The following is a 20,717-nucleotide window of genomic DNA, read 5'->3' as shown; positions in this document are numbered from 1 at the left end:
TTTTTTTTTTGGTTGAGTTTTAATTGAGATGTAACAAATATAAATGGACATGCTCGCTTCATCAGCACATGTACTAAAATTAGAACCATACAGTTAAGTGGACACATCTTAGTATCAGGTGCATTAGTTTTTGCATAATGCAAATACCCACAAAACCAAAACTCAGGTCAAGATATAGAATAGTTGCAGCACCACAGAGGCTTCATTCGGAGAGTTTTGAGCAGGGGAGGGTCAGAGTCACCCTATTTAAAACCAGATAGTGATAGAGGTAGCTTCAGGCTCCAGGGGAGCCCAGAAAATGCATTAAACCCGTCCTAGGAGGATAGGAATTTTGTCCCAGTTAGGTGACATCTGCGTGCAGTCTTGAAAGATGAGTGACGTTTGTTACAGTGAGCAGGGACTGAGGAGGGTGTCATGGGCAAAGGTAATAGTGTGTGTGAAGACCAGGTGGTGGGAAAGAGCCTGTGTGTGCAGAGAGCCATAGAAAGCACCATGTTACTGAGATTTAAAAGGGGGGGAGTGTTTGGGGGCCAAGGAAAGATTTGAGGCTACAGACTGGTGAGAAGAGAGGCAGGCAAGAGCCCACAAAGCCTGAACTTTAATCCCAAGTGCCCAAGAAAGGGCTGTGAGCAGGGAAAGGGCAGTATCAGCTCTAAGGGGGCACCTGAGTGCTCAATGGTTGAGCATCTAGATGCCTTCAGGTCAGGTCGTGATCCTAGTGTCCTGAGATCAAGCCCTGCATCAGGCTCCCCGCAGGGAGCCTGCTTCTCCCTCTGCCTATGTCTCTGCCTCTCTCTGTCTCTTGTGAATAAATAAAATCTTAAAAAGAAAATCAGCTCGGGATCCTGGGCTCCCTGTATGGAGCCTGCTTCTCCCTCTGCCTGTGTCTGTCTGTCTCTCTCTGTCTTTCATGAATAAATAATCTTTAAAAAAAAAAAAAAAGGAAATCAACTCTAGATGGGGAATAGAGCTTCTGATCCTCCATGCAGGATGAATGTGAAGTGACGCAGGAGGTGGGGAGAAGGCTGGGGTCATGGTCCACATGGGAGAGGATGAGGCCTGAGCTGAGCTGAGCATGTGGATGGAAAGAAGGGGAAGGGCAGAAAGAGGCAGAGCAAGAAGGATGGAGCCAGAGAATGACTGCCGTGAAGGAGGATGAAGAAGGATGGGGCAAGGAGAGCACGTGGGTCTGACCCAGTGACTCGTAGACAGAGCATTTCCAAAACGGAAACCCATGAGAAGAAGTGGGTTTGGGGAAACACTGAGCTCATGTGGGATGAGGTAAGTGTCAGGGTTCCAAAGAGTGGTTGGAGCCCTGAGCCTTTAGCCCGAATTCTAGAGATGGGGTCCTGAATGTTATTACCTGTGGATGGTCATTGACGTTTTGGGAATTGCTGACATTTCCTAGGAAGAGGAGAGGAGAGTGGGGACGGAAGGGCTTCCAGACACCATTTTATGAAAAGCTTCAAACGCTAGGGGAGACATCTAGGGAGGAAGTATGGAAGGAGATCAGGCCAAGACACAACTACCAGGCCCTCCAGCCAAAAGCCAACAAGGCTCTTCACCAGGATGTTGTGAGGTTCAAGGAGCCCATAGGAGTGCAATATTTAGAGGAGTGCCTGGCATATAATAACTGTTCATAATTCTTTAATCTCATTTCTCCACGAGTGTAATGGCAAGATCTAGACTAGAAGTCACAGATCTGGTTCCAGTTACACTTTTGTCCTTTACTGGAGCTGACAACTTGGGGAAATTACTCTGGACTTTCAGAGTCTTACTTGCGAAATTTGGCCAACTCCAGATGGAGTTGAGGAATATAATTCCTTCAGAGAAGGAGGTCCACCCCTACAGCCTAAGGCCAACTAGGACGCCGTCCGCCTCCCAGAAATACGACTGATGGGAGAGCCTGCAGGTAGCCCAGCGACGGCCCCGCCCCTTCCCCCTCGAACCACGCCCCCAGCCCCGCCCTCCTCGCTAGACCAATCAGCGCTCGATCCGCACAGGCCGCGCCCCGCAGAGCCCTCTGCTTGCCCTTCCAGGTACGTTGCCATGGTCACCATTGAGCGTTGGGACCCAAGGGCTGGCGGAGCCGCCAGTGAGAGAGAGACGGAGATAGAAACAGAGACAGATTCCGTCGGCTGCTGCTTCGCTTCACCTGCGCCCCAGCCCTGTGCCCCCGGGAGCTTGACGCCTCATCTTTTTGTCGTCTCCTCCCGCCCCAACGTGGCGCGCCGATGGTCTCCCGGGAAGGGCGCATTCAAAAAACCCTGAACAAACTTCTGGAAGTTGCTGCTGCTGCTGCTGAGAGACAGAAACCCTTTTCTAACAAAAGCCTTTTGCTTCGTGAGCGCTGTGATGAAGTTTTCTCTTGGTGCATCTGGGTTAATCCACAGATGCGGGGGTAAAAAAAGGCTCAGAGGTTAAGCAGCCCTTCCCAATACCACACAGCTAGGTTCGGGGTAACACGGTTTGAATGGCAGTTATATCTCACCCTAGAGTCACCCGCGCACACACACACACACACACACACACTCATCTTTCGACGCAGAGAGAAGTTGGGAAGTGAGAACAGTGCAAACGGCGAAATTCGGAGAAAATGAGAGCTGGAAGAGGGAGAGGGAAACAACAAAAGAAAAGACATGAGGGAATCAGAGAAAAAAAGAAAGTGATTAAGAATGGAAGGAAGGTTGGGGATCCCTGGGTGGCTCAGCGGTTTAGCGCCTGCCTTCAGCCCAGAGTGTGATCCTGGAGTCACGGGATCGAGTCCCACGTCAGGCTTCCTGCATGGAGCCTGCTTCTCCCTCTGCCTCTCCCTCTCTCTGTCTCTTATTAATAAATAAAATCTTTTAAAAAAAAAAAAGAATGGAAGAAAGAGTTTCAGAGGCAGAAAGAAAAGTAGAGAGAGGAAGCAGAGGGTTAGGAAGCCAGGAGGGTGGAAAGAGAAGTTTCAGAGACTCAGAGAGAAGGCAAACAGACACCCAGAGAGGGACAGAGACACAGAGAAGGGACAGAGACTCGGGGAAACTGAGACTTGGTTGCAGAGAAACCCAGAGAGGAGGACAGAGACCCGCAGGTGGGGTTGGAGCAGAGGTGCGGGTGGGGAGGGACAGAGGCACGGAGTGAGCGGAGGGGACAGTGCTGGGGCATGGAGGGGGCGCAGAGCAGAAACGCAGAATACGAGTGTAGGGAGGGAAAGATAATTGGGAAAAAATGGGATGAGGAGAGAATATCTCGAGAGAGGGAACTGAGGGAACGAGAGACGCCGTAGTGGCGACGCAAGCCCCGCCCCTGGATCCCGCACACACACATCCCGCCCCGGGGCGCAGGAAGGAGGCGGAGACCCGAGCGCTAGGGTAGGATCTTTATTGAGGGGAGGCGGGCGCGGCGCTCAGCGCGCGTCCAGCACCAGCAGCTTGTGCATGTACGAGTTCAGCCAGTGGCGGCGCTCGAGGGCGGCCAGCAGCCGCGCGCGCTCCCGGAAGGCCGCGTCGTCCGCCAGCGCCAGGCTCCGCCGCGACAGCGGGGTGGCCGGTCCCGCCCAGGCCCGGCCGGGGGCGCGGAGGCTGCGAGGAGACGGAGAGATGCGGTCACCGCGGGTCCCGCCCGCCGCCACCTGTACCCCACCCCCACGGTCTAACTCGCAGCCCTGTCCCTGCGCCGGCTGCAGAGTGGCTCGGTGACTGTCCCCACCATCACCACCCCACCCCGTCTCCCTCTGCACGAGTCTCTGTTCACCCGGCTCGAAGCTCCCCGAGGCAGGCGTCCCCCGCAACGCTAAGCGCGCGGCCCGACACCCACGAAGGACCCAATAAACTTTGCTCAAGGAACGAGTCCACGGCTGCTTAGGCTCCTTTCAAATCTCTCAACGCCCTTCTCGGGATCTTTTTGCACCTTTTTCCCGTGCGGATCCCCTGCCCACACTCCACCGCTCTCTACCCCTGGTTCTCTCTCTCTCTCTCTCTCTCTCTCTCTCTCTCTCTCTCTCTCTCTCTCTCGTCTCTGGGCCCCGTCTCTCTTTGGGTCTCTCTCCGGATCCCCGCCCCTCCCTGGGTGTCCCGGGGCGCGGCACGTACCTGAGGACCCCAGCGGGGGGCAGGGCGACTCCTGAGGCTGAGCGGTGGCCCCAGGGCACCAGCAGTAGCAGCAGCAGCAGCAGCAGCCGCATCCGGGGGCTCCTGGGCACCTGGCGGGTCTCCATCACCTGTGGAAAGACAGAGAAGAGCTCAGTGAGGCCCACGACCTGGCCCCGGACCCCAGACCCCACCCCCACCCACCTCCTGCGCCCGCTTGCAGGGCCGGCTATCGCGCAGTGGGCTCGGCCCGCCAGGCTGCAGCCCCCTTATATCGTCTCCACAGCCCCCGCAGCGGGCAGTGACGCAGACCAGGGGGCTGGGGGCGCCGGGTCAGCCCCCCCCAACCAGGCTCATTAGGAGCCGCCAGCGGTAATGAGGAGCCAGGAGTGGGGGCCCTGCCTCTGCCTTGGCAGCCACCAACTAATTGGGACCAGGAGCAGGGACCCGAGGGGAAGCAGAGGGGGAGAGACAGACAGACAAAGTGGACAGGAGGTGTGTCAGAGGGATAAAAATAGAGACCGGCAGAGGGACCGGCAGAGCAGAAGCCAGAGACACAGAGAAAGAGAGAAAGCAACAGAAGAGGGACTGTCGGGGAGAAGCAGAGACACACAGATGAAGTAACCACGAGAGGGAAGGACAAAGAGTGACAGAGGAAAGGGCCCAGCGGAAGAATGGGAGCAAGAGAGGAAGAAGGAAAGAAGAGGAAGGAAAGAGAGGAGTGGGGAAGAAGAGAAAGAACCAGCTAGAGATGGAGGGAGGAGGCTCTGAGAAAGACCTGAGATAGGACAGACAGCCAGCACAGCGATGCCCAGAGATTAATCCAGGCAGCAGGGAACCAGAAAGATAAGAGTGAGAGATGGAAGGGGGGGAATGCAGGAGAAGGCAAAGGATATGGGGCACAGGGGTAGGGGGGTGAAGGCAAATAAAGTGGCGGACAAGACTGCAAAGAGGGGAGAGACAGACCCGGGCCCCCAAGCTACCTTGTGGAGGGTCTAAGGCTTCCAGGGGAGGAGTTTGGTGGTGTTGTGAAGGCCCATCCACCTGACACTGGCTCTGAGGAGGGTGTTCTCCACACTGCGAGGGAGGTAGGCCAAGGTTAGGAAGTACCAAGGGCCAGTAGCAATCTGAGTGTGACTGGCAAGACATGGCCCTGGACTCCTAGTTCCCCAGAGAGGAGGGGCCTGGGAACCTGGGTTCCTGGATCCGAGGAAGAGACCTGGAGGCCCAGATTCCTGGATCTGGAAGTAAGAGGGCATCAGGGATCTAGACCCTTGGGTTTGCATGGAGGAGATGGCAGATAGCTTTGGACTCCTGGTTTCTTTTCTTTTCTCTTCTTTTCTTTTTTAAAGATTTTATTTATTTGACAGAGAGTTCAAGCAAGAGGAGCAGCAGAGGGAGAGGGAGAAGCAGGCTCCCGCTGAGCAGGGAACCAGACTCAGGGCTCAATCCTAGGACCCCAGGATCATGACACGAGCCTAAGACAGCCGATTAACCGACTGAGCCACCCAGGTACCCCCGGACCCCTGGTTTCAAAGAAAAGAGAGCTTGGTTGGGCCACATCCCTCCACCAAATAGATATGATCCAATCCCTAACTCCCTCCCCCATTCCAGAGATGATGTTCTTTATCTCTGTCCCTTTAAGAGCACAAGCCTGTAGCCAGGCTCCCAGGATCCCCAGGGAGAGGGTCAGGTGCGTCACCTGGTCACCTGCACCCCTGGGACCCTACCTCCTTCCGCCCCGCCCGGAGCCATTCTGCAGCGTTCATCGATCTCTGCGTCCAGCTCTGTTCACCTGCTGTTATCTTGGACCTCACTGAGCAGGTAAGAGACCCCAGGCCCCAAGTGACCTTGTCCTATCCAGATATCTGCCACCCCCACCTCCACCTCAGCACAGATGGAGGTGTCTCTGCCCCAGACCAGTCATAAGAGCCTAGGATCTCAGCTCCATCCTCAATAAACAGAGGGACCAGAGTCCTGCCCCACAGTTGCTCTCCAGGCAGAGGAATCCAGAACCCCACTCTGCTATCTGCTGAGGACCCAAGAGTCAGAATGCCCAGTTCTCTAGAGTTCAAGCCTCCGGTCTCCTTCCTCCCCTGTAATCCAGCCCCCCTAAGCTTGCTCCCTCGAGAAATTCGAGGCATCTGAGCCATCAGGCCTCTCCTCTCAAAGGAACCGGGAATTTAGACCCACAGTACCCTCCACCCTCTGGAAACTGGGGTGAACCCCCAGCAGCCTTCTCGCCCTGGTCCCAGGAGTCTCCCTTCTCCCTCAGATTAAGGCATTTCAGGGCCCCAGCCCCCAGTCATTCCTTCTGAACCTCCTCTGGTGTAAACAACTGTACAGGGAAGGGGTCCACGGAGCCCTCAGAGAGGAAGGGCTCCTGTGTCCTCTTGGAGGTCTACACCCTCTGCAATAGAAGTGGGGGAGGTCTGAGAGCTAGGAGAGGTCGGTCTTTCCCAATTTTTCTGGGACCCCCCCTCGGGGAAACAGATAAAGAAATTAACTACGGCTCCCAAGAAGCCCCGCGCCTCAGTCCCCCTTAGCTACGGCCTTCAGGGTATTGCAGCTGGGTTCCCCTCCTTTCCCGGGCGCCATTCTGGGCAGGATTGTGGCCCACCTGGGGACCAGTGGGCGTGGCCTCCGGGCGTGGGCGTGGCCTCGGGGCTCGGGGAGGATTCCCGGGAGGCTTCCAACCTTAACCCCTTCCTTCCCGCTCCCCCGCAGCTATAAACGTCTCCCAGAGCTATGAAATCCCTCGGCGCGATCTTCCTCCTCCTCGTCTTCCTCCTCGCCTGGCTGGGTTCCAAGGCTGACCCTTCGGCCTCGCCGCTTACAGTCCCCGACTTCCCAGAGATGGGCCACCCTTCTCAGACCTCCGCTCCTGCTTCTGAGAATTCCACTCAAGACCGGCCTAACCCTGATTCTCTTCCGACTGCTTATCCTGAGCCCTCCAAATCACCTCATGCCGTTTCCCCTGAGCCTTCCCGCCTGGACTTCACTGAGACTACCAACCATGACCTCGGAGAAATCCCACACCCAGAGTCTTCTGAGAGCCCTAAATCTAACTCACTCAGCACCTCAATAGCAGATTCTCTGGAGACCCCCAAAATTAGCCCCTCCAAAATGACCCTTCTAGAACCTTCTGAGATCCCCAAACTTGACCCGACTGATATTCCACACTCAGAATCCCCTGAGACCCTCAAAACTAATCCCTCCAAAACCTCACGCCCAGAATTTCCTGAGACCCCAAGCCCTGACCCTACCCAAACTTCACACCAAGAATCCTCAGAGATTCCCAAACTTAATTCTACCAAAATCCCACATGCAGAAGTCCCTGAGACCCCACATCTTGACCCCACCAAGATTCTTCACCCTAAATCTCCAGAAACCCATAATCCTAACATCACTGAAATCCCAATCTCTGAATTTCTCCAGACTCTCCACCTGGAGTCTACTGAAATCCCCCACCCAGAATCCCATGTAACCCATAACCCCAGCCCCACTAAAATTCCCCAAACAGAATCCCCCACAACCCACTACCAAGATGCAACAGACAATCCCATGACCTCTGACCCTGAGATCTCTGCCAGTCCTCAACCAGAAATGACTACATCTTTCAAGGACAAAACATCTGCCCTAGATGAGCTGTCCTTGAGTCCCAAATCAGAAACCTCTGCAGTCACCCAGCCTGACTCCCTTAAATTGCCCACCTCAGATTCTCCTGAGGCAGTTGAGCCAAAGGCCTCCCCAAATTCTAGCTCTAAAGGGCCTGACGCCTTTTTTCCCTCAGCCCGGATTGCGGGCCCCCCTGCTCCACTGGGGTCCCCCAGTTGGCCGGCCCCTGCCACTCCACGGGCCCCCCAGCGGCGCAGCCGAGGTGACAGAGTCAGCACTATCATCGTGGTGGAACGAGTGGAGGAGACTGGTGAGGGGCCAGGACCCGGACTCCTGGGTCTGAGGGAGGAGGAGGCTGGGGGTCCTGGACTCCTGGGTCTGAGAGTGGAGGGGGCTGGGGTCGGGGCTCCTGGGTCTCCGGGAGGGCGGACTGCAGACCCGCTCCTTAGTCCGAGGCAGGAGGGTGCTGACGGCTGTCATGTGGGGTCTGAGAGTGGAAGGAGTGGGGGCCGAGTTCTTGGGTCTCGGGAAGACGGGGCTGGGAGTTTAGATTGCTCAATTCCTGGGCCCTCCTCCTTCAGGCGTGACCCTGGTGGGGCGCCCCCGGGGCGCGGCGGGCGGGGCCCTGTGCCTATTCCTCGCTGGGACCGGACTGCTGATCGGCATCTTCCTGCTGCTGTGGTGTCTCTACCGCCGGGCGGCTCGACACCGGCCCTTCGCACACCACCGCCTTCCAAACGACGGAGATGAACCGGGTGAGCGACCCTCACAACGTCCCTCCCCTTGAATGACTGCGTGTTTCCTTAACGCTGTTTCGCCTGCACCTTAGGGCGCCCTGCCAAAAAGTACAGGTCCTCCATCCAAGGTCAATAGAAGCCGGGATCCCTCCATGATCCTTCCCCCAGTTCTACGAAATCCCTCGAAGCGGTCCAGCGCCGCCTCCAGCCCTGCTGGGAATTGCAACAGCTGGAGAGCGGAGGGTCCCCCAAAGCCCCGCCCCTTCCCCTCCTCGTGGAGTCCTACGCCACGCCCCTCCGTGGCAGGCCACGCCCCCGTGGTCCGGAAGCCACGCCCCCTCCGGTTCTGGGTGCCTCGCCCTTTGATTTGAAAACCCCTTTCCAATGAGCGGTCGGAACCCTCCTTCCCGCCTCCTCATTGGCCAGCGACGCAGCACAGGGAACAGGCCCGGGTCGGCCTGGGGATGACCTCGCCCCTTTGCTCCCACAGTTATGCACTTGGAAGCCCCGAAGGACCCCTACGACCTCTATTTTTATGCCCCGGATGCCTGGGTCCCTTCACACATCGCCACCAAACAGCCGCCACCCACTCCCCCGCTGCCACCCAAGCTGCCCCCGCCGCCCCGCGGAAACCGCCCCCAGAGCCTGGAGCCGCTCTCCCCCGCCACGCTACCCAACAACTTCGTGTAAGCCCCACTCGCGTCCTGCCAGACCTGCGCCATCCCCAGACGGAGGAAGGACCCAGAGGTCCTGTCCTCCTGGCATGCTATGCTACATAGTTAGTCCTCTTGGATAGGAGGTCCAACACACCAAGACGCTTTCGCTGTGACCGGAGAACACCGTTTGAGGCCGAATAAATCAAGTGTTCCCACGGCTGGGCCCCTACTCTGGCTTGCGTCCTGGGAGAGGAGGGGGCGGGGGTCTTAGGACTTTGGGGCCCAGGGAGGAGGGAGCTGGGGGCCCAGGCTCCTGTGACGGCCACCGCCAATGACGACTGAGTCTGTACACCAAAGCATTTTATTGGGAGTGGGGCAGGGCAGGATTTACAGTCACAGAGACACAAAGACACAACCCTGCTCCAGGGAAAAACATCCCTCTCCCCCAGCCCCATTCCCTTTCCTGGGATTCTGTGACTCCTCCTGCATATGCTCCCCAAATTCTTAGTCGAAACAAGGGAGTCTGAGAGGGGGAAGGATCCCAGATTTTGAGTCATTTAGCCCCTGAGGGACACAACAAATGGCCACTGAGAAAACAAGAGTAGTTCGGAACCACCCAGGAGAATAAAGTGCAAGGAATTAGGGGGAAGAGGGGCATCTTGAAACCACCACGGGGAAGTTCAATAATGGTGGCTTCACACCATTGAGTTAATGGACTTGAGCAGCCACTATTCAGACCTGAAAACGTGTCAGAAAAAGTGCATGGGGGTGGAAAGAGGCATAATGTTAAAACCACCGTCTGGTTTCCCTAGACATTGTGCTAAGCTAGGGAGAAGGTCTTGGGAAATTTGGTGCTTCAGCAGCATCTGCTGGTGGAGGGAAGGGGCGGGGGAGGTGGGGCGGGGTGGGGGGGGTTGTCTTGAAACTGCCATTCTCCCTCAGAAACGCTGGTGAAAATCGATCCCTAGAATGGCAGGGATGGACAGTTGGTTAAACCAACCTGGGAAATGCAAAATGGAATCAGGAGAGGTTTGTCATTTCTAGAGGAAGACCTTGAATGTTTCTTCTGAAAGGCGAGGAAGGCTGAGTGGTCTCAGGGGTTAGCCCGAGAGTCCCAGGGGTTCAAGGAGAGGGTGACGGAAGGGTGCCTCAAAACCACAAGAGAGTAAAAGATTGAACTGTCCATCCAAATAAAGCCCTGAAAGGAGAGATTTGAAACCACTGAGGCAGAACAAGTGGAGAAGGAAAATCTTTAGGAGAATTTGGGTATTCTCGAAACTGCCAGTCTGCAGCTTCACTACCCCTGAGAGGTGATCGGGAAGGAAAGAGGATTTGACAGCACTGGGGAAGAGGGCGAGTGCTTCTTAGGCCTGCAGCAGGACAGAGAGAACTGGGATTCCTTGACAGCCACTCAGGCCAGTGATGTGTGGAATGGAGGTCCTGGAAACTGCCATTCAGTGGGAGGCACATGGTCAGTAGTCCCGGACAGGGGGTGGGGGTCTTGGGGGCTGGACTGTGCTGTGTGTGGCCCCATAGGAAGGAGGGGGAGCGGGGGGAGCCCCAGGAGGCTCAGCCTCATCCTCCATATCGCTTTCATCGCTGCCAGCCAGCTGGTCGTGGCCAACGAAGCCACACTTCTCCTCACTCATCTCCTCAGGCTCGGCCCACGGCTGCTTCTCTCCAGAAGCGAAGACCCCGTAGAAGATGACACCCCCATAGTGCACCAGGGAAGCGATTAGGAAGACGTACTGCCACTCCTCCCGAGTCTGCGGAGGGGAGGACAGGGGGGAAGTGAAGTCAGAGGACAGAGAAACAGAAGGTGGAGCGAGAAACTGAGTGCAGAGCAAGGGAGACAGGTCCAGAGAGAAGCAGAAAGAGACCAGGAGAGGGCAGGGATGGAGGCCAGCGAGGGTGAAGCCCAAACTGGGAGGGCGAGCCGGTCGGGGCCAGCGCACGGACCTTGTGTTTGGTCATGGCCCCCACGATGATGGGGCACACCATGCCGGACAACGTGCCCACGCCGTTGGAGATGCCCATGAGGATGCTGGCGTAGCGCGGCGCGATGTCCAGGTGGTTCACGTTGAACCCTGGCGAGGCAAGTCAGAAGGCGACACTCCGACTGAGCCTCCCTCGAGTGACTCCTGCAGAGCCGCTCCTCCTCCCCCCATCGCAAACCCCACCCCCACCCCCGTCCCTCCCGCTCTTTCCAGGCCACCTTCCTGAGCCAGGAAGTTCCCCACAGAGCTGTCCAGAGTCCGCCAAGCGCGGAGGCGGTTCTCACCAGAGATGGCGAAGCCGCTGAAGCCCACCGCGAGGACCAGGAAGGAGATGGCCACGCCCTTGGAGTGCGAGTAGCCGACCACCAGCAGCAGCGTGGCTTCCATGCCGAAGCCTGCCGAGGGCCGGGCGACCGTGTCGTCTGAGCGTCGGCCGCCCCACACCGCCTCTCCTGCCCGCCTCCATCCGCCCAGGCCGCCCCCCCACACCTGTCCCTGGCTTGGTGCGGGTTCAGCCTGCCCAATCCCTCATTCTGCCCGCGCCCGCCCTAACCCCGACCCTCACCTCCCTAATCCTCCCTAACGTCCTTGACCACGTGCGCACAAGAGTCCCCACCGCCCCGGCTGGGCTCTCCTTGGCCCCACTCCCTGATGAAGCCGGGCCCTGAAGACGCAGGGTCCGAGCCCCACCCTTGCACCATACGCACCTTCCCTCGGTTCTCATTGATTAGTCACCGCGCCACCCAGACCTCTTCTCTCCGGGTGCCCCCCTCGCACAGCCCCTCTAGATTACCTAGTTCTGGTCCCGCTGCTCCCAGTCGCGTGTAGGCCCCGCCCTGCCAGGCCCAATTTGGTCTCGCTGGTGCCCCACTCGGATCGGCACACCCACCTTGCCCTTCCACCCTGCGGGCCTCGAGAGGGCAGCGGGAGACCATTCCATCCACTACCGCCTCAACCCGGCTCCGCCTTTTTGGACACGCCCCTGACCTCATCTCAGTCCTCCCAGGGTCCTGCCGCACAGCCCGGCTGCCCCGTAACCGGCTCGCGGCCCCGCCCCACTCACCTCCGCAGTTCATCAACTTGCGCACGTTAGTGGTGGACATGATTCGGCGGCTCCTCAGGAAGTCCGCGATCTGGCCGCCGATGGGCACGATGATGGTCATGACCAAGTGGGGCAACGCTGACACCAGGCCCACCTGCACCAGGAGAGTACAGAGCGAGGCTCGGAGGCTGCCGGCCGGGCCTCTCCACACTGTTCGTGCACCTCTGGCTCCTCCCTGTCCCCCGTTCCAACCTCTTGGGATCCAGGCCCGCCTGCTCCATCTCCCCCTGCAGCGCCCCCTGCCTTCCCTTCCCGGGCCCCACCTTGCTGATCTCGAAGCCGAACACCTCTTCGAAGTAGGCGGGCTGGGATATAAGGAGTAGGTAGAACGTCCAACTGCGGCAGAAGTTAGCCACGATGATGGCATAGACTGGCATGGACGTGAAGAAGCGCCGCCAGGGTGTGTTAAACTTCTGCAGGGCGGGGAATGGAGAGGAGAGGCCGCTAAAATACAGACGGGGGGGGGGGGGCGCTCTCCTCGTCCCTTCAGGGACTCAATTATAATCCCACAGAGACCCAGGATTTCCAACCTCACGGTGACACTTTAGGGCTGCAAGGGTCCGGACCCCGCGATGACCCTCAGAGACCCGTCAATGTGAGCCCAGAAATCTCTTTCCGTTCTATTATGCCCCCTAATTCCAGCCTCACTCACCCAAAGGTCTAAGCAAACTCCCCACATTCTAATCCCGATTCTGCTGGTTTAACCACGCCCCATAGTGGTTCTGGGCACTTCGCGACCTATCCCTGCCCTCAGCACCTGCTAATCCGTCCCCCCCCCACCCCGCCCCGGGCTTTAGCTCCGCCTCCTGGATTCTAGCCCCGCCCACTGCGCGTCCCCATCCTGTCTCCTCTGAGAGTCCACAGGAACCCACCACCATCTACACACTGTGGAGGTTCGGAGCCCCCTTTTCTCCTGCCTCCCTGCCTGGATATCTTTCCTTACCCCACCACCCACCCCCGGCGGGCTTGGGCCCTGACCGTGACTGGGTTCATGAGTTTGGCGCTCTCGCCGATGGCGTCCTCGATATACTTGCGCTCCTCTTCGGAGATGCTGGGGTGCAGAGCCGGGGACTCATAGGAGACGAGCAGCCAAAACAGGTACCAAAAGATCCCGAAGCTGCCTGGGGGGGGGGGGGTCAGGAGGGGGATGAAAGCGAGGTGACGACCGGCCTCGCTCCGCCCCAGCGCCACCCGGACCCAGGCGTCAGGGCCCCTCACCGTAGACGTAGAACACAGAGCTCCATCCTGAGTACTGCACCAGGACCCCGGCGAGGGGCATTGCGACCACCGCCCCAGCATAGGAACCTGCGAGGGAGGACGCAAGATGCAGAACAGGCTCATCTATTCTCAGATCCGGGAACGCGGCCTCCCAGCCCCTGCCATTCTGGGACATAGAAGTACAGGTCAGGGTCCCTCCTCCCTTAGACCCGCAAGTCTGGATCCCAGCCCCTTCCTCTCACCGCAAAAGGCTGTTGTTGCCAAGCGACTCCGCTCTAAGGGCGGGGCCCATTTGCTCCAGATGCCGTGGCAGGCAGGGTACGTGACCCCCTAGGAAGGAGAAAACCAAAGTCAACGAGAAGAGGCTGAGTCAGAATAGGCACAGGATCATATGGAGCAGGGCTTTACCTCTACCAACCCCTGCAGGATCCTCACGAAGATGACACAGCCATAATGGACTCGTGCAGCCGAGGGGATCAGCATGTTTAGAGTGGATGTGGCCACAATAGCAAAGCCGAAAACCCTGGTGGGAAGAGTCCATAGTACGATAACAGGGTCCAGCTATCCCGCCAGAGCTAGGATTCTGTTCTTTCTGCCCACAGTGGGCCAGGCCTTGTGTTTCCCCAGGACCCCTGCCCCCACCTTTGTATCTCTTACCTTCCACAACCACAAGTCCCGCCTTTCTCTAAGACCCCGCCCCCGAACTCAGGCTCCTCCCACTTCTCCCTCCCAGGCGGCCACGAAATGCCAGGCCACACCTGTAGTCTACCCACACACTTGTAGCTCCCGCCCACCTCGGGACCCCAGCCCTGTACCTGTTGGCTGCGAATTTTTGGCAGATAAATCCTCCAGGAATCTGGGTGACAATGTAGCCCCAGAAAAAGGAGCCGTGTATGAGGCCAACAGTCTCTGGATCCCAGTTAAATTGAGCTTTCTGCGGGCCAAAAGGCACATCAATCCAGCGGCCGGACCCCAGGCTCTACCCCTCCACCAATCAGCGCAAAGATATTTCAGCCCTCAGCCAATCAACAACAAGGACCCCTCTTGCGCCCAAACCCCTGCCAAGTCGTCCTCCCTATTCTGCTCACCCAGGCTGCCAGGGCTGTCCTACCCTAGCAACGGGGCCTGTCGCTGCCTAAAAGCCTAGCTCTGCCTGCTTCCTTGCATCGGTGCCCCTTCTTTGAATGTGGAGGGGCCCATCAATAGGGTGGGGACTCTGTCTCCACTTACTTCTCTTAACCAACTTATCACCTGTTTGCGGAGTGACTGGGTGGGGTCTAGTCAGGGACAGGAAGCAGCCAAAGGGGCAAGGTAGGCCAGTGCCTAAATCAGACATTTTTCCTGAGGCAAGGGCACCGCCTACACGGAATTAAAATAAGGAGAAAGTGGGAAGCCTAGGTGGCTCAGTCGGTAGAGCATGCAACTCTTGATTTCGGGGTTGTAAGTTTGAGCCCCACCTTGGGCGTAAAGGTTACTTAAAATTTTTATATCTTTAAAAAAATAATAATTAAAAATAGGGAGAAAGTCTGAGATAAGGTGGGCTTTAGGTAAAGTCCAGAGCAGATGAAGCAGGATTTAGCAGCGACTAAACTTCAGAAAAGCCCGGATCAAAATTCAGGGTGGAGCCTGCGAGGGGACTGGGATTAGGATGTAACACCGGGACAGGCGTGGGTGGCAGATGGAGCAAAGTTGCTAGGAGGCCTACAATGGAACAGGGGCAGCACGTAGGAACTCTAATACCAGGGCAGAGTCTGCATTTGGAAATCAGGGACCTGAAATAAACAGGGGCGGAGCTTCATTTAGATCAGGGCCGGGCTTAGGAAGGGGAGAGCCGTGAGGCGGAGGAGAGCCAGGTGGGCGCACAGTTGCGCCGGGATGCTCAAGCTGGAGTTGGAAGGGGCTCGGCGGGGGGCCTCGCCCGGCGGAACGTGACATCATCAGCGGGAGTGGGCAGGTGGGCCCCGCGCGCCGGGCCACGCCCCCAACTACCTGCACCACCACGTGGCCCCCGCGGTGGGTCGTGCTGTTGTTGACCATGGAGACGATGGCCACGCCTAGGTTGCAGCGGATCCCGAAGCTAATGCAGAAGCCCAGACCGCTCATGATGGCGATAATGTAGCGGCGAGGGAGACCGAAGCAGGTGCAGTCCACTACCGGCGGGTCCCGGGTCTGCGTCGTCACGGGGCGCCCGTCAGCACTCAGCTCCAGCGTCTCTGCACCTTCCTGCCGCTTCTCCAGAAGGCTGCAGGGCCGCAAGAGTCAAAGACTCCCTAAGTCCAGGCCCCTGGCCCCCTCCTCCCCATGACACAGGAGTCCAGGGCTTTTCAAGACTCCTAACCCCGCACTCCCTCCTTCCCCAGGAGTCCAGCCCCTAGTTCCCATCTCCCCCCAGGATCCAGGAATCTGGACCCCCTCTCTCCATCCCCTTCAGGCCAGGAAATCACACTGCTGCAGACTCAGGTGTGGAAGCCCTCAATCCCCTTTTCCCCCAGCCGCGTTATCTCTCAACTCAGGAGTTTTAGACACTTTGTGATTCAAGGGCCTCTGCCCCCAGCCCCCACCCCGAGGCCCAGAGACTCTCTCGGGCTCCTTCTCCCATATATGAGTCTATTTGAGGAAGCAAAAGGCGCTAAGGAAATGCTTCAGCAAAGGTGTCAAAAGAACAGATGCTTCTCAGCCACGTCTGCTATATATACACCGACCGCCCTCCTCCCCTGCCCCCTGTGGCATTCCCTTCCCTGTTTCCAGGACCCAGGTGTGGGACAGACATGCAGTCAACTCCCTTTGAACACGGGAAGCCCACTCCCTGAGGGTGGGGAGAAGTCAGGCTCCCTGGAGTCCAGCAGCCCAGCCAGACAGCCCTGGGGAACCTTGAGTTCAGGCTGTCAGCTAGAGGGTAGGGAGGGGGAGTGGCAAGTGGTGTCCTGGCAAGGGACAGATGGCCCTGGTAGGGGGATTGGCTCAGTCCCCAGCGAGGCTCTCGCCCCCGCCCGTTCTGGAACCAGGATTGAGTCTGTGATGACGGAGGGTATTTGGAGAGCCACCTCACACCCAGAGAGAGGCTGCTGGGAAAAAGAGGTGCCCTGAAACAGGTGTGGAAAGACCCAAAAGGAAGAGGGCGACAGAGATGAGAGATGAGAGGGGAGCAGAGGCTTTAACATGGGTGGAGACAGTAACCTGAAAGAGAAGACATAGATGCAGAGACCCAGGACACTGAAAGATGGAGAGACCGGAGGACAGAGGAGAGACAAGCTGGGGACGTGATTTGTGAGATGCGGCCCCTCTCTGAGGCGGGTACGCAGCCAGGGGATCGGGCTGGATCCCAGGAAGGGGCTAGAACAGATGGAGGCGAGGGAGACTGGGACGGGGGAGGAAAGAACAGCCAGACGGTCTGGGGGGGAGGCGGGTGGAAGAGATGAGAGAATACAGCCACCCTTCCCATCCTAGAACTTAAGGAGGTTGGGGGGGCGGGGGGGTGGCTAAGAAACAGGGGTTGGAGAAAGAGACTGGGGGAGTGGATAGAACCTAGGAGGGAGGAGGAATGAAAGCCAGGGGTTGGTGGGAATAGATGACCCAGAATGAAAGTGCAAGGTGGTAGGGACTGCCCCCCATCCCGCATCAGAATGGGCCGCCAGTGTGATTAGACTTGGTCAGTGCGATTAGACTTTGACCCAGGCCGCTATCAGGTGCTATTTGACCCTGAAACTCAGGAGGTGATGGCAGCCCCTGAAATTTGATACTCCGTGGTTCATACTCCAGTGTGTCATATCTCTGACCAAGGCTTTGTAAATGGGATGTGGCAGGGGCTCCGGAATCCCCCATCTATAAAATGGGGGCAGGGGTAGAATGTGAGGTTACAATCAATGAGGGAACTTCCAGGTGATACTGATCATCTTGGGATAAGAGAACCAGGGAGGATGTGGCCCAAGGGCTTCCCAGAAGACAGGAACAGAGACAGGAGAGCCTGGAGGGAGGTCCTCCTGCCCTTCCTGGGTGCTGGAACTCAGGTCTGAGGACTGGAGGAGGAGAAGCTGCGCTTAGGAAGCAGTGCACCAAAATGGAGGTGTCGCAATCTCTCTGGGCCTCTGTGTTTGCTCCTCTGGGGTTCTCTGTCCACTCCCCGTTTCCCCTAGGCCTGCCTTTATGTCCCTGGGTACTCTTCCCATTATACACCTAAGGAAAAACTGAGGTTCAGAAAGCAGGAGTAGCATGTCCAAGGTCACACTCCAGAGTCGTAGTGGATCCTGATGGTTTCCTGGCCCCCAGTATTGCCCCATCCAAGGCCTGGCTCTCTGAAAGGAGGCACATTGGCTCCTGTCTCTCCTGCATCCCCCTTCCTCCCAGGTCCTGATCCCAGGTCGCTCTGGGTTAACATCTGCTTCCTGGGCTGAGAGAGTTCCCCACCCACTCTGGGATCCTGCATCTTGAGGAAACCAGCCTCGAAAAATGATGGCACTTGTATTTATCCATGGATTTCTCCCTCTTCTCAAACTAAGCCTCAGTTTCCCCAGCTTTGTCTAAAGGATTCAATGGAATCAGGGCGCTATGTCCAACATGGGGCATTCCTGTCTCTGTCCAACTATCAGAGTGAACCGCAAGGTTCAGACGCAGTGTTCTTCTCAAACTCCAGCTCTTTGGTGCGTGGCCTGGTGGGAGCTCTGAGCTCTGGGGTCTCCAGGGGCTCAGGAGGCAGCTGGAGAGGTGAAGGCACAGAGGAAAGAAACCCAGACACAGATGAGAAACTGAGAAGCAGGGACTGAGGGAGGGGGCCTGAGGCACGCATCCCTCCTGCCACCACCCTCCTTCCAGCCCCCTCCATCAGCACGTCTCTCTCCCTCTTCTGACTTCGCACTGATGTATTTTGAGAAACTCGTGAAAGGAGGCGAGAAAAAGGGTGGGGAGGGGCTGGAAGATTAGGAAGAGAAGGGGTGAGGTTATCTCCACTCCCCCCTCCCCACTGCATCATCCTCCTGCCCCCTCCCTTCTGTCCAGCTTATTCCCATCCCTCCAGTTCCTAGAGGGTGGGGGACCTATGGAGCTAGGAGGTGACCTGCAGTGAGCAGGACTAGTGTTTGTCTCAGAGGACTTGCATGGTCTAGGGAGATGGACAAAGGGTCAACTAAAGATGAGGTCGGGGCCAAGGGGACAGGGTCCGAGAGAATGGCAGCAGGGGCATGGTGCTGATGGGGCCATCTCCTCCCCGCACTGTGGCCAGATATTTTTAGGCTTCTCCGCAGCTGAGTAATTTCTCTGACTTGGAGCCAGGGATGGGGTTGGGGGTGAGAGGCTGGGGTGGGGAGGTGTTCAGACTGCCCTGGGGACACCCAGGTCACTGGGGTCATCTCCCTGGATGAAAGGAAGTCCTTCTTCCCTCTAACCTATATCCTCTGGAAAGTCTGCCATACCCCAGGAGCCTAATTTCTGGCCTGCAACTTCTTTCTCCTCCAGAGACCCAGGATACCCTGCTTCCCCTCCCAGCTTAGCTCTCCTCAAGGACAAGGACCAATGGGCCCCAATCCGCTTTAGCTTCAGATTAAACTCTCTGAGAGGTGGAAACTGAGAAGACACAGGAAGATGGAGACACCCAGGGTGGGGGATAAAAACCCAGAGCGAGGGCGACAGACATCTGAAAGGGGGGGAGGGTCAGAGACCCACAGAGGGGGCAGAGGTCCGACAAAAGGAGACAGAGTGAAGAGAAGTGAAGAGAAGAGACCCAAAAGTGGGGAAGGGGGTTAGAGACCCAAAGAGAAGGAGATAAGCAGTCCAAGGGAAAAAACGGGAAGAGTCTGGGATGGGGTGGGGCAGAAAAATGAACGAGATGATGGATGAGACCGGACCAGGGAGAGGGTACGGGAAGAAAAGAAGGGAGAAAACCGGACAGATGGGTGGAACCCCCATCCATGAGTATAGCCTGTCCATCTGTCCGTCTAGGCTCAGGTGGGAATGTGTGCCCTCCTCGGACACTCGGGCTCTTCCCCGCCCAGGACCCTCACCACGCTCACCGGTGCAGCCTCCCGAGGGCACGACCCGCTAGCTTCCGAAACTCCTCCTGACGGAACTCCATGGTGGCTGCCCTGCCGCCGGTCCCCCTGCCAATCCCCCCGCCCGCGGGCCCGGGCGGCCGCGTCCGGGTTCCCGGGGTCCGCCCCGGCCCGGCCGGCCCCGCAGCTCCGCTCGGGGGGGAAGGAGGCTGCGTGTGCTGGCTGCCTAGGGGCTGTAGCGGGACTCAGCGTCGGGGGCGGGGCGGGGGGCTGCGAGACCCCGCCCACCCACGACAGACCACGCCCATATGGCTCTGGCCCCGCCCCTCGCAGCCCTCCAGCTCCGCTCTGGCCCCGCCCTTCCATTCCAAGGCCACGCCTCTGGGCTCTGAACTCGCTCCCGTGAGTTGCATCGCCCCAATTCTCTCCCTTCCCGGAGTTACTACCCCCGTCCTCCATCCCCACCCCCCAGCTCCTTCTATCCCTTTTCTCTCCTCCCGAGCTCTCTTGTCCACCTGAGGTTTCCCTCTCCTTTTTAGTTCGCCCTAATTTCGTCCTTGCGTTCTCGTCCCCTACGGTTCCATCTCCTGCGTTTTCATCCTCCCAGCCCTACCCCTGCGAGTTTCTGTGCCCTCCAGTTCCACATCCCGCCCCCCCCCCCCGATTTCCATCCCCATCCATCCCGCACCATCCTCAGTTCCAACTTCCTCATCCAGAGGGTGCTTTTCTCATTCAGGGGATTCTTTCCCTCTCCCCCCCGAAATCCGACCCGCATTTCGATCCACCCATCGTCCTCTCTAGTTCTTCCCTCATCCGGTTTCTTCCCTCTTGACTTCATTCACCTGTTTCCATCTTTTTAAAATTCTGTCCCCTTCCAGTTCTATTTCTCCTCGGGGTGCATGCCCCCCCTCCCCGGTTCCTTCGTCCTGGATTTCTTTCCCCTCTAAGTTCCAGCCCTGATAGTTCCACACCCGACCCCAGTAGCGAGCCCCATAATTCCCAACCACCCTGGAATCTGTATGGCCCTTTGGGGTTTGTCCCTCTCTCCCGAGTACTCTTCCTGCCCCTTGAGGTCTCACCCCTCCCTTGGGATCTGTCCCTGCCCTAATTTTTGCCCCCTTCCCCTGGAATCTGTCCGAGTTCAGTCTCCACCCCCCCCCCCAGGTTCTTTCCCTGCCCCCCCCCCAGTTGTATCCCCTCCTGCTGGGGGCTGGCCCCGCCCTCTTACTCCATCTCTGCCAGCCCTGCCCCTTGGGGATTGAACCCAGACTATTTCTCGGGTTCTGGCGGACAGGCAGGTCCTGCCTCTGCTCCTTTCGCCACCCCAGCCAGCCATGC

At 57.9% G+C, this 20,717-nt stretch overlaps 3 protein-coding genes across 3 annotated transcripts; 1 reads left to right on the top strand and 2 right to left on the bottom strand.

Moving 5' to 3' along the window:
- Positions 1-3,388: 3,388 nt before the first annotated feature.
- On the bottom strand, positions 3,389-5,265 carry PTH2 (parathyroid hormone 2). Its single transcript, XM_038525541.1, has 3 exons — positions 5,054-5,265; positions 4,074-4,201; positions 3,389-3,563 (listed from the first exon to the last, which is right to left on the bottom strand). The coding sequence occupies exons 2-3, from the start codon at positions 4,196-4,198 to the stop codon at positions 3,389-3,391; spliced, it is 300 nt and encodes a 99-aa protein (XP_038381469.1). The 5' UTR covers positions 4,199-4,201; positions 5,054-5,265.
- A 265-nt stretch (positions 5,266-5,530) lies between these two features.
- Positions 5,531-9,298, top strand: GFY (golgi associated olfactory signaling regulator). Its single transcript, XM_038525644.1, has 5 exons — positions 5,531-5,582; positions 5,716-5,894; positions 6,798-7,998; positions 8,270-8,443; positions 8,916-9,298. The coding sequence occupies exons 3-5, from the start codon at positions 6,819-6,821 to the stop codon at positions 9,113-9,115; spliced, it is 1,554 nt and encodes a 517-aa protein (XP_038381572.1). The 5' UTR covers positions 5,531-5,582; positions 5,716-5,894; positions 6,798-6,818; the 3' UTR covers positions 9,116-9,298.
- Positions 9,299-9,424: 126 nt separating this feature from the next.
- On the bottom strand, positions 9,425-19,580 carry SLC17A7 (solute carrier family 17 member 7). The gene is made up of 12 exons (XM_038525643.1): positions 19,401-19,580; positions 15,388-15,640; positions 14,214-14,332; positions 13,807-13,921; positions 13,641-13,728; positions 13,399-13,485; positions 13,159-13,301; positions 12,444-12,593; positions 12,142-12,274; positions 11,363-11,473; positions 11,041-11,168; positions 9,425-10,847 (listed from the first exon to the last, which is right to left on the bottom strand). The coding sequence occupies exons 1-12, from the start codon at positions 19,460-19,462 to the stop codon at positions 10,554-10,556; spliced, it is 1,683 nt and encodes a 560-aa protein (XP_038381571.1). The 5' UTR covers positions 19,463-19,580; the 3' UTR covers positions 9,425-10,553.
- Between the last annotated feature and the right edge of the window lie 1,137 nt (positions 19,581-20,717).

The sequence above is a fragment of the Canis lupus genome, chromosome 1 (genome assembly GCF_011100685.1).
Source record: "Canis lupus familiaris isolate Mischka breed German Shepherd chromosome 1, alternate assembly UU_Cfam_GSD_1.0, whole genome shotgun sequence".
NCBI classification, from domain to species: Eukaryota; Metazoa; Chordata; class Mammalia; order Carnivora; family Canidae; genus Canis; species Canis lupus.
Note: the sequence above shows the minus strand (reverse complement) of the source record. Positions and strands in the feature narration are given on the sequence as shown.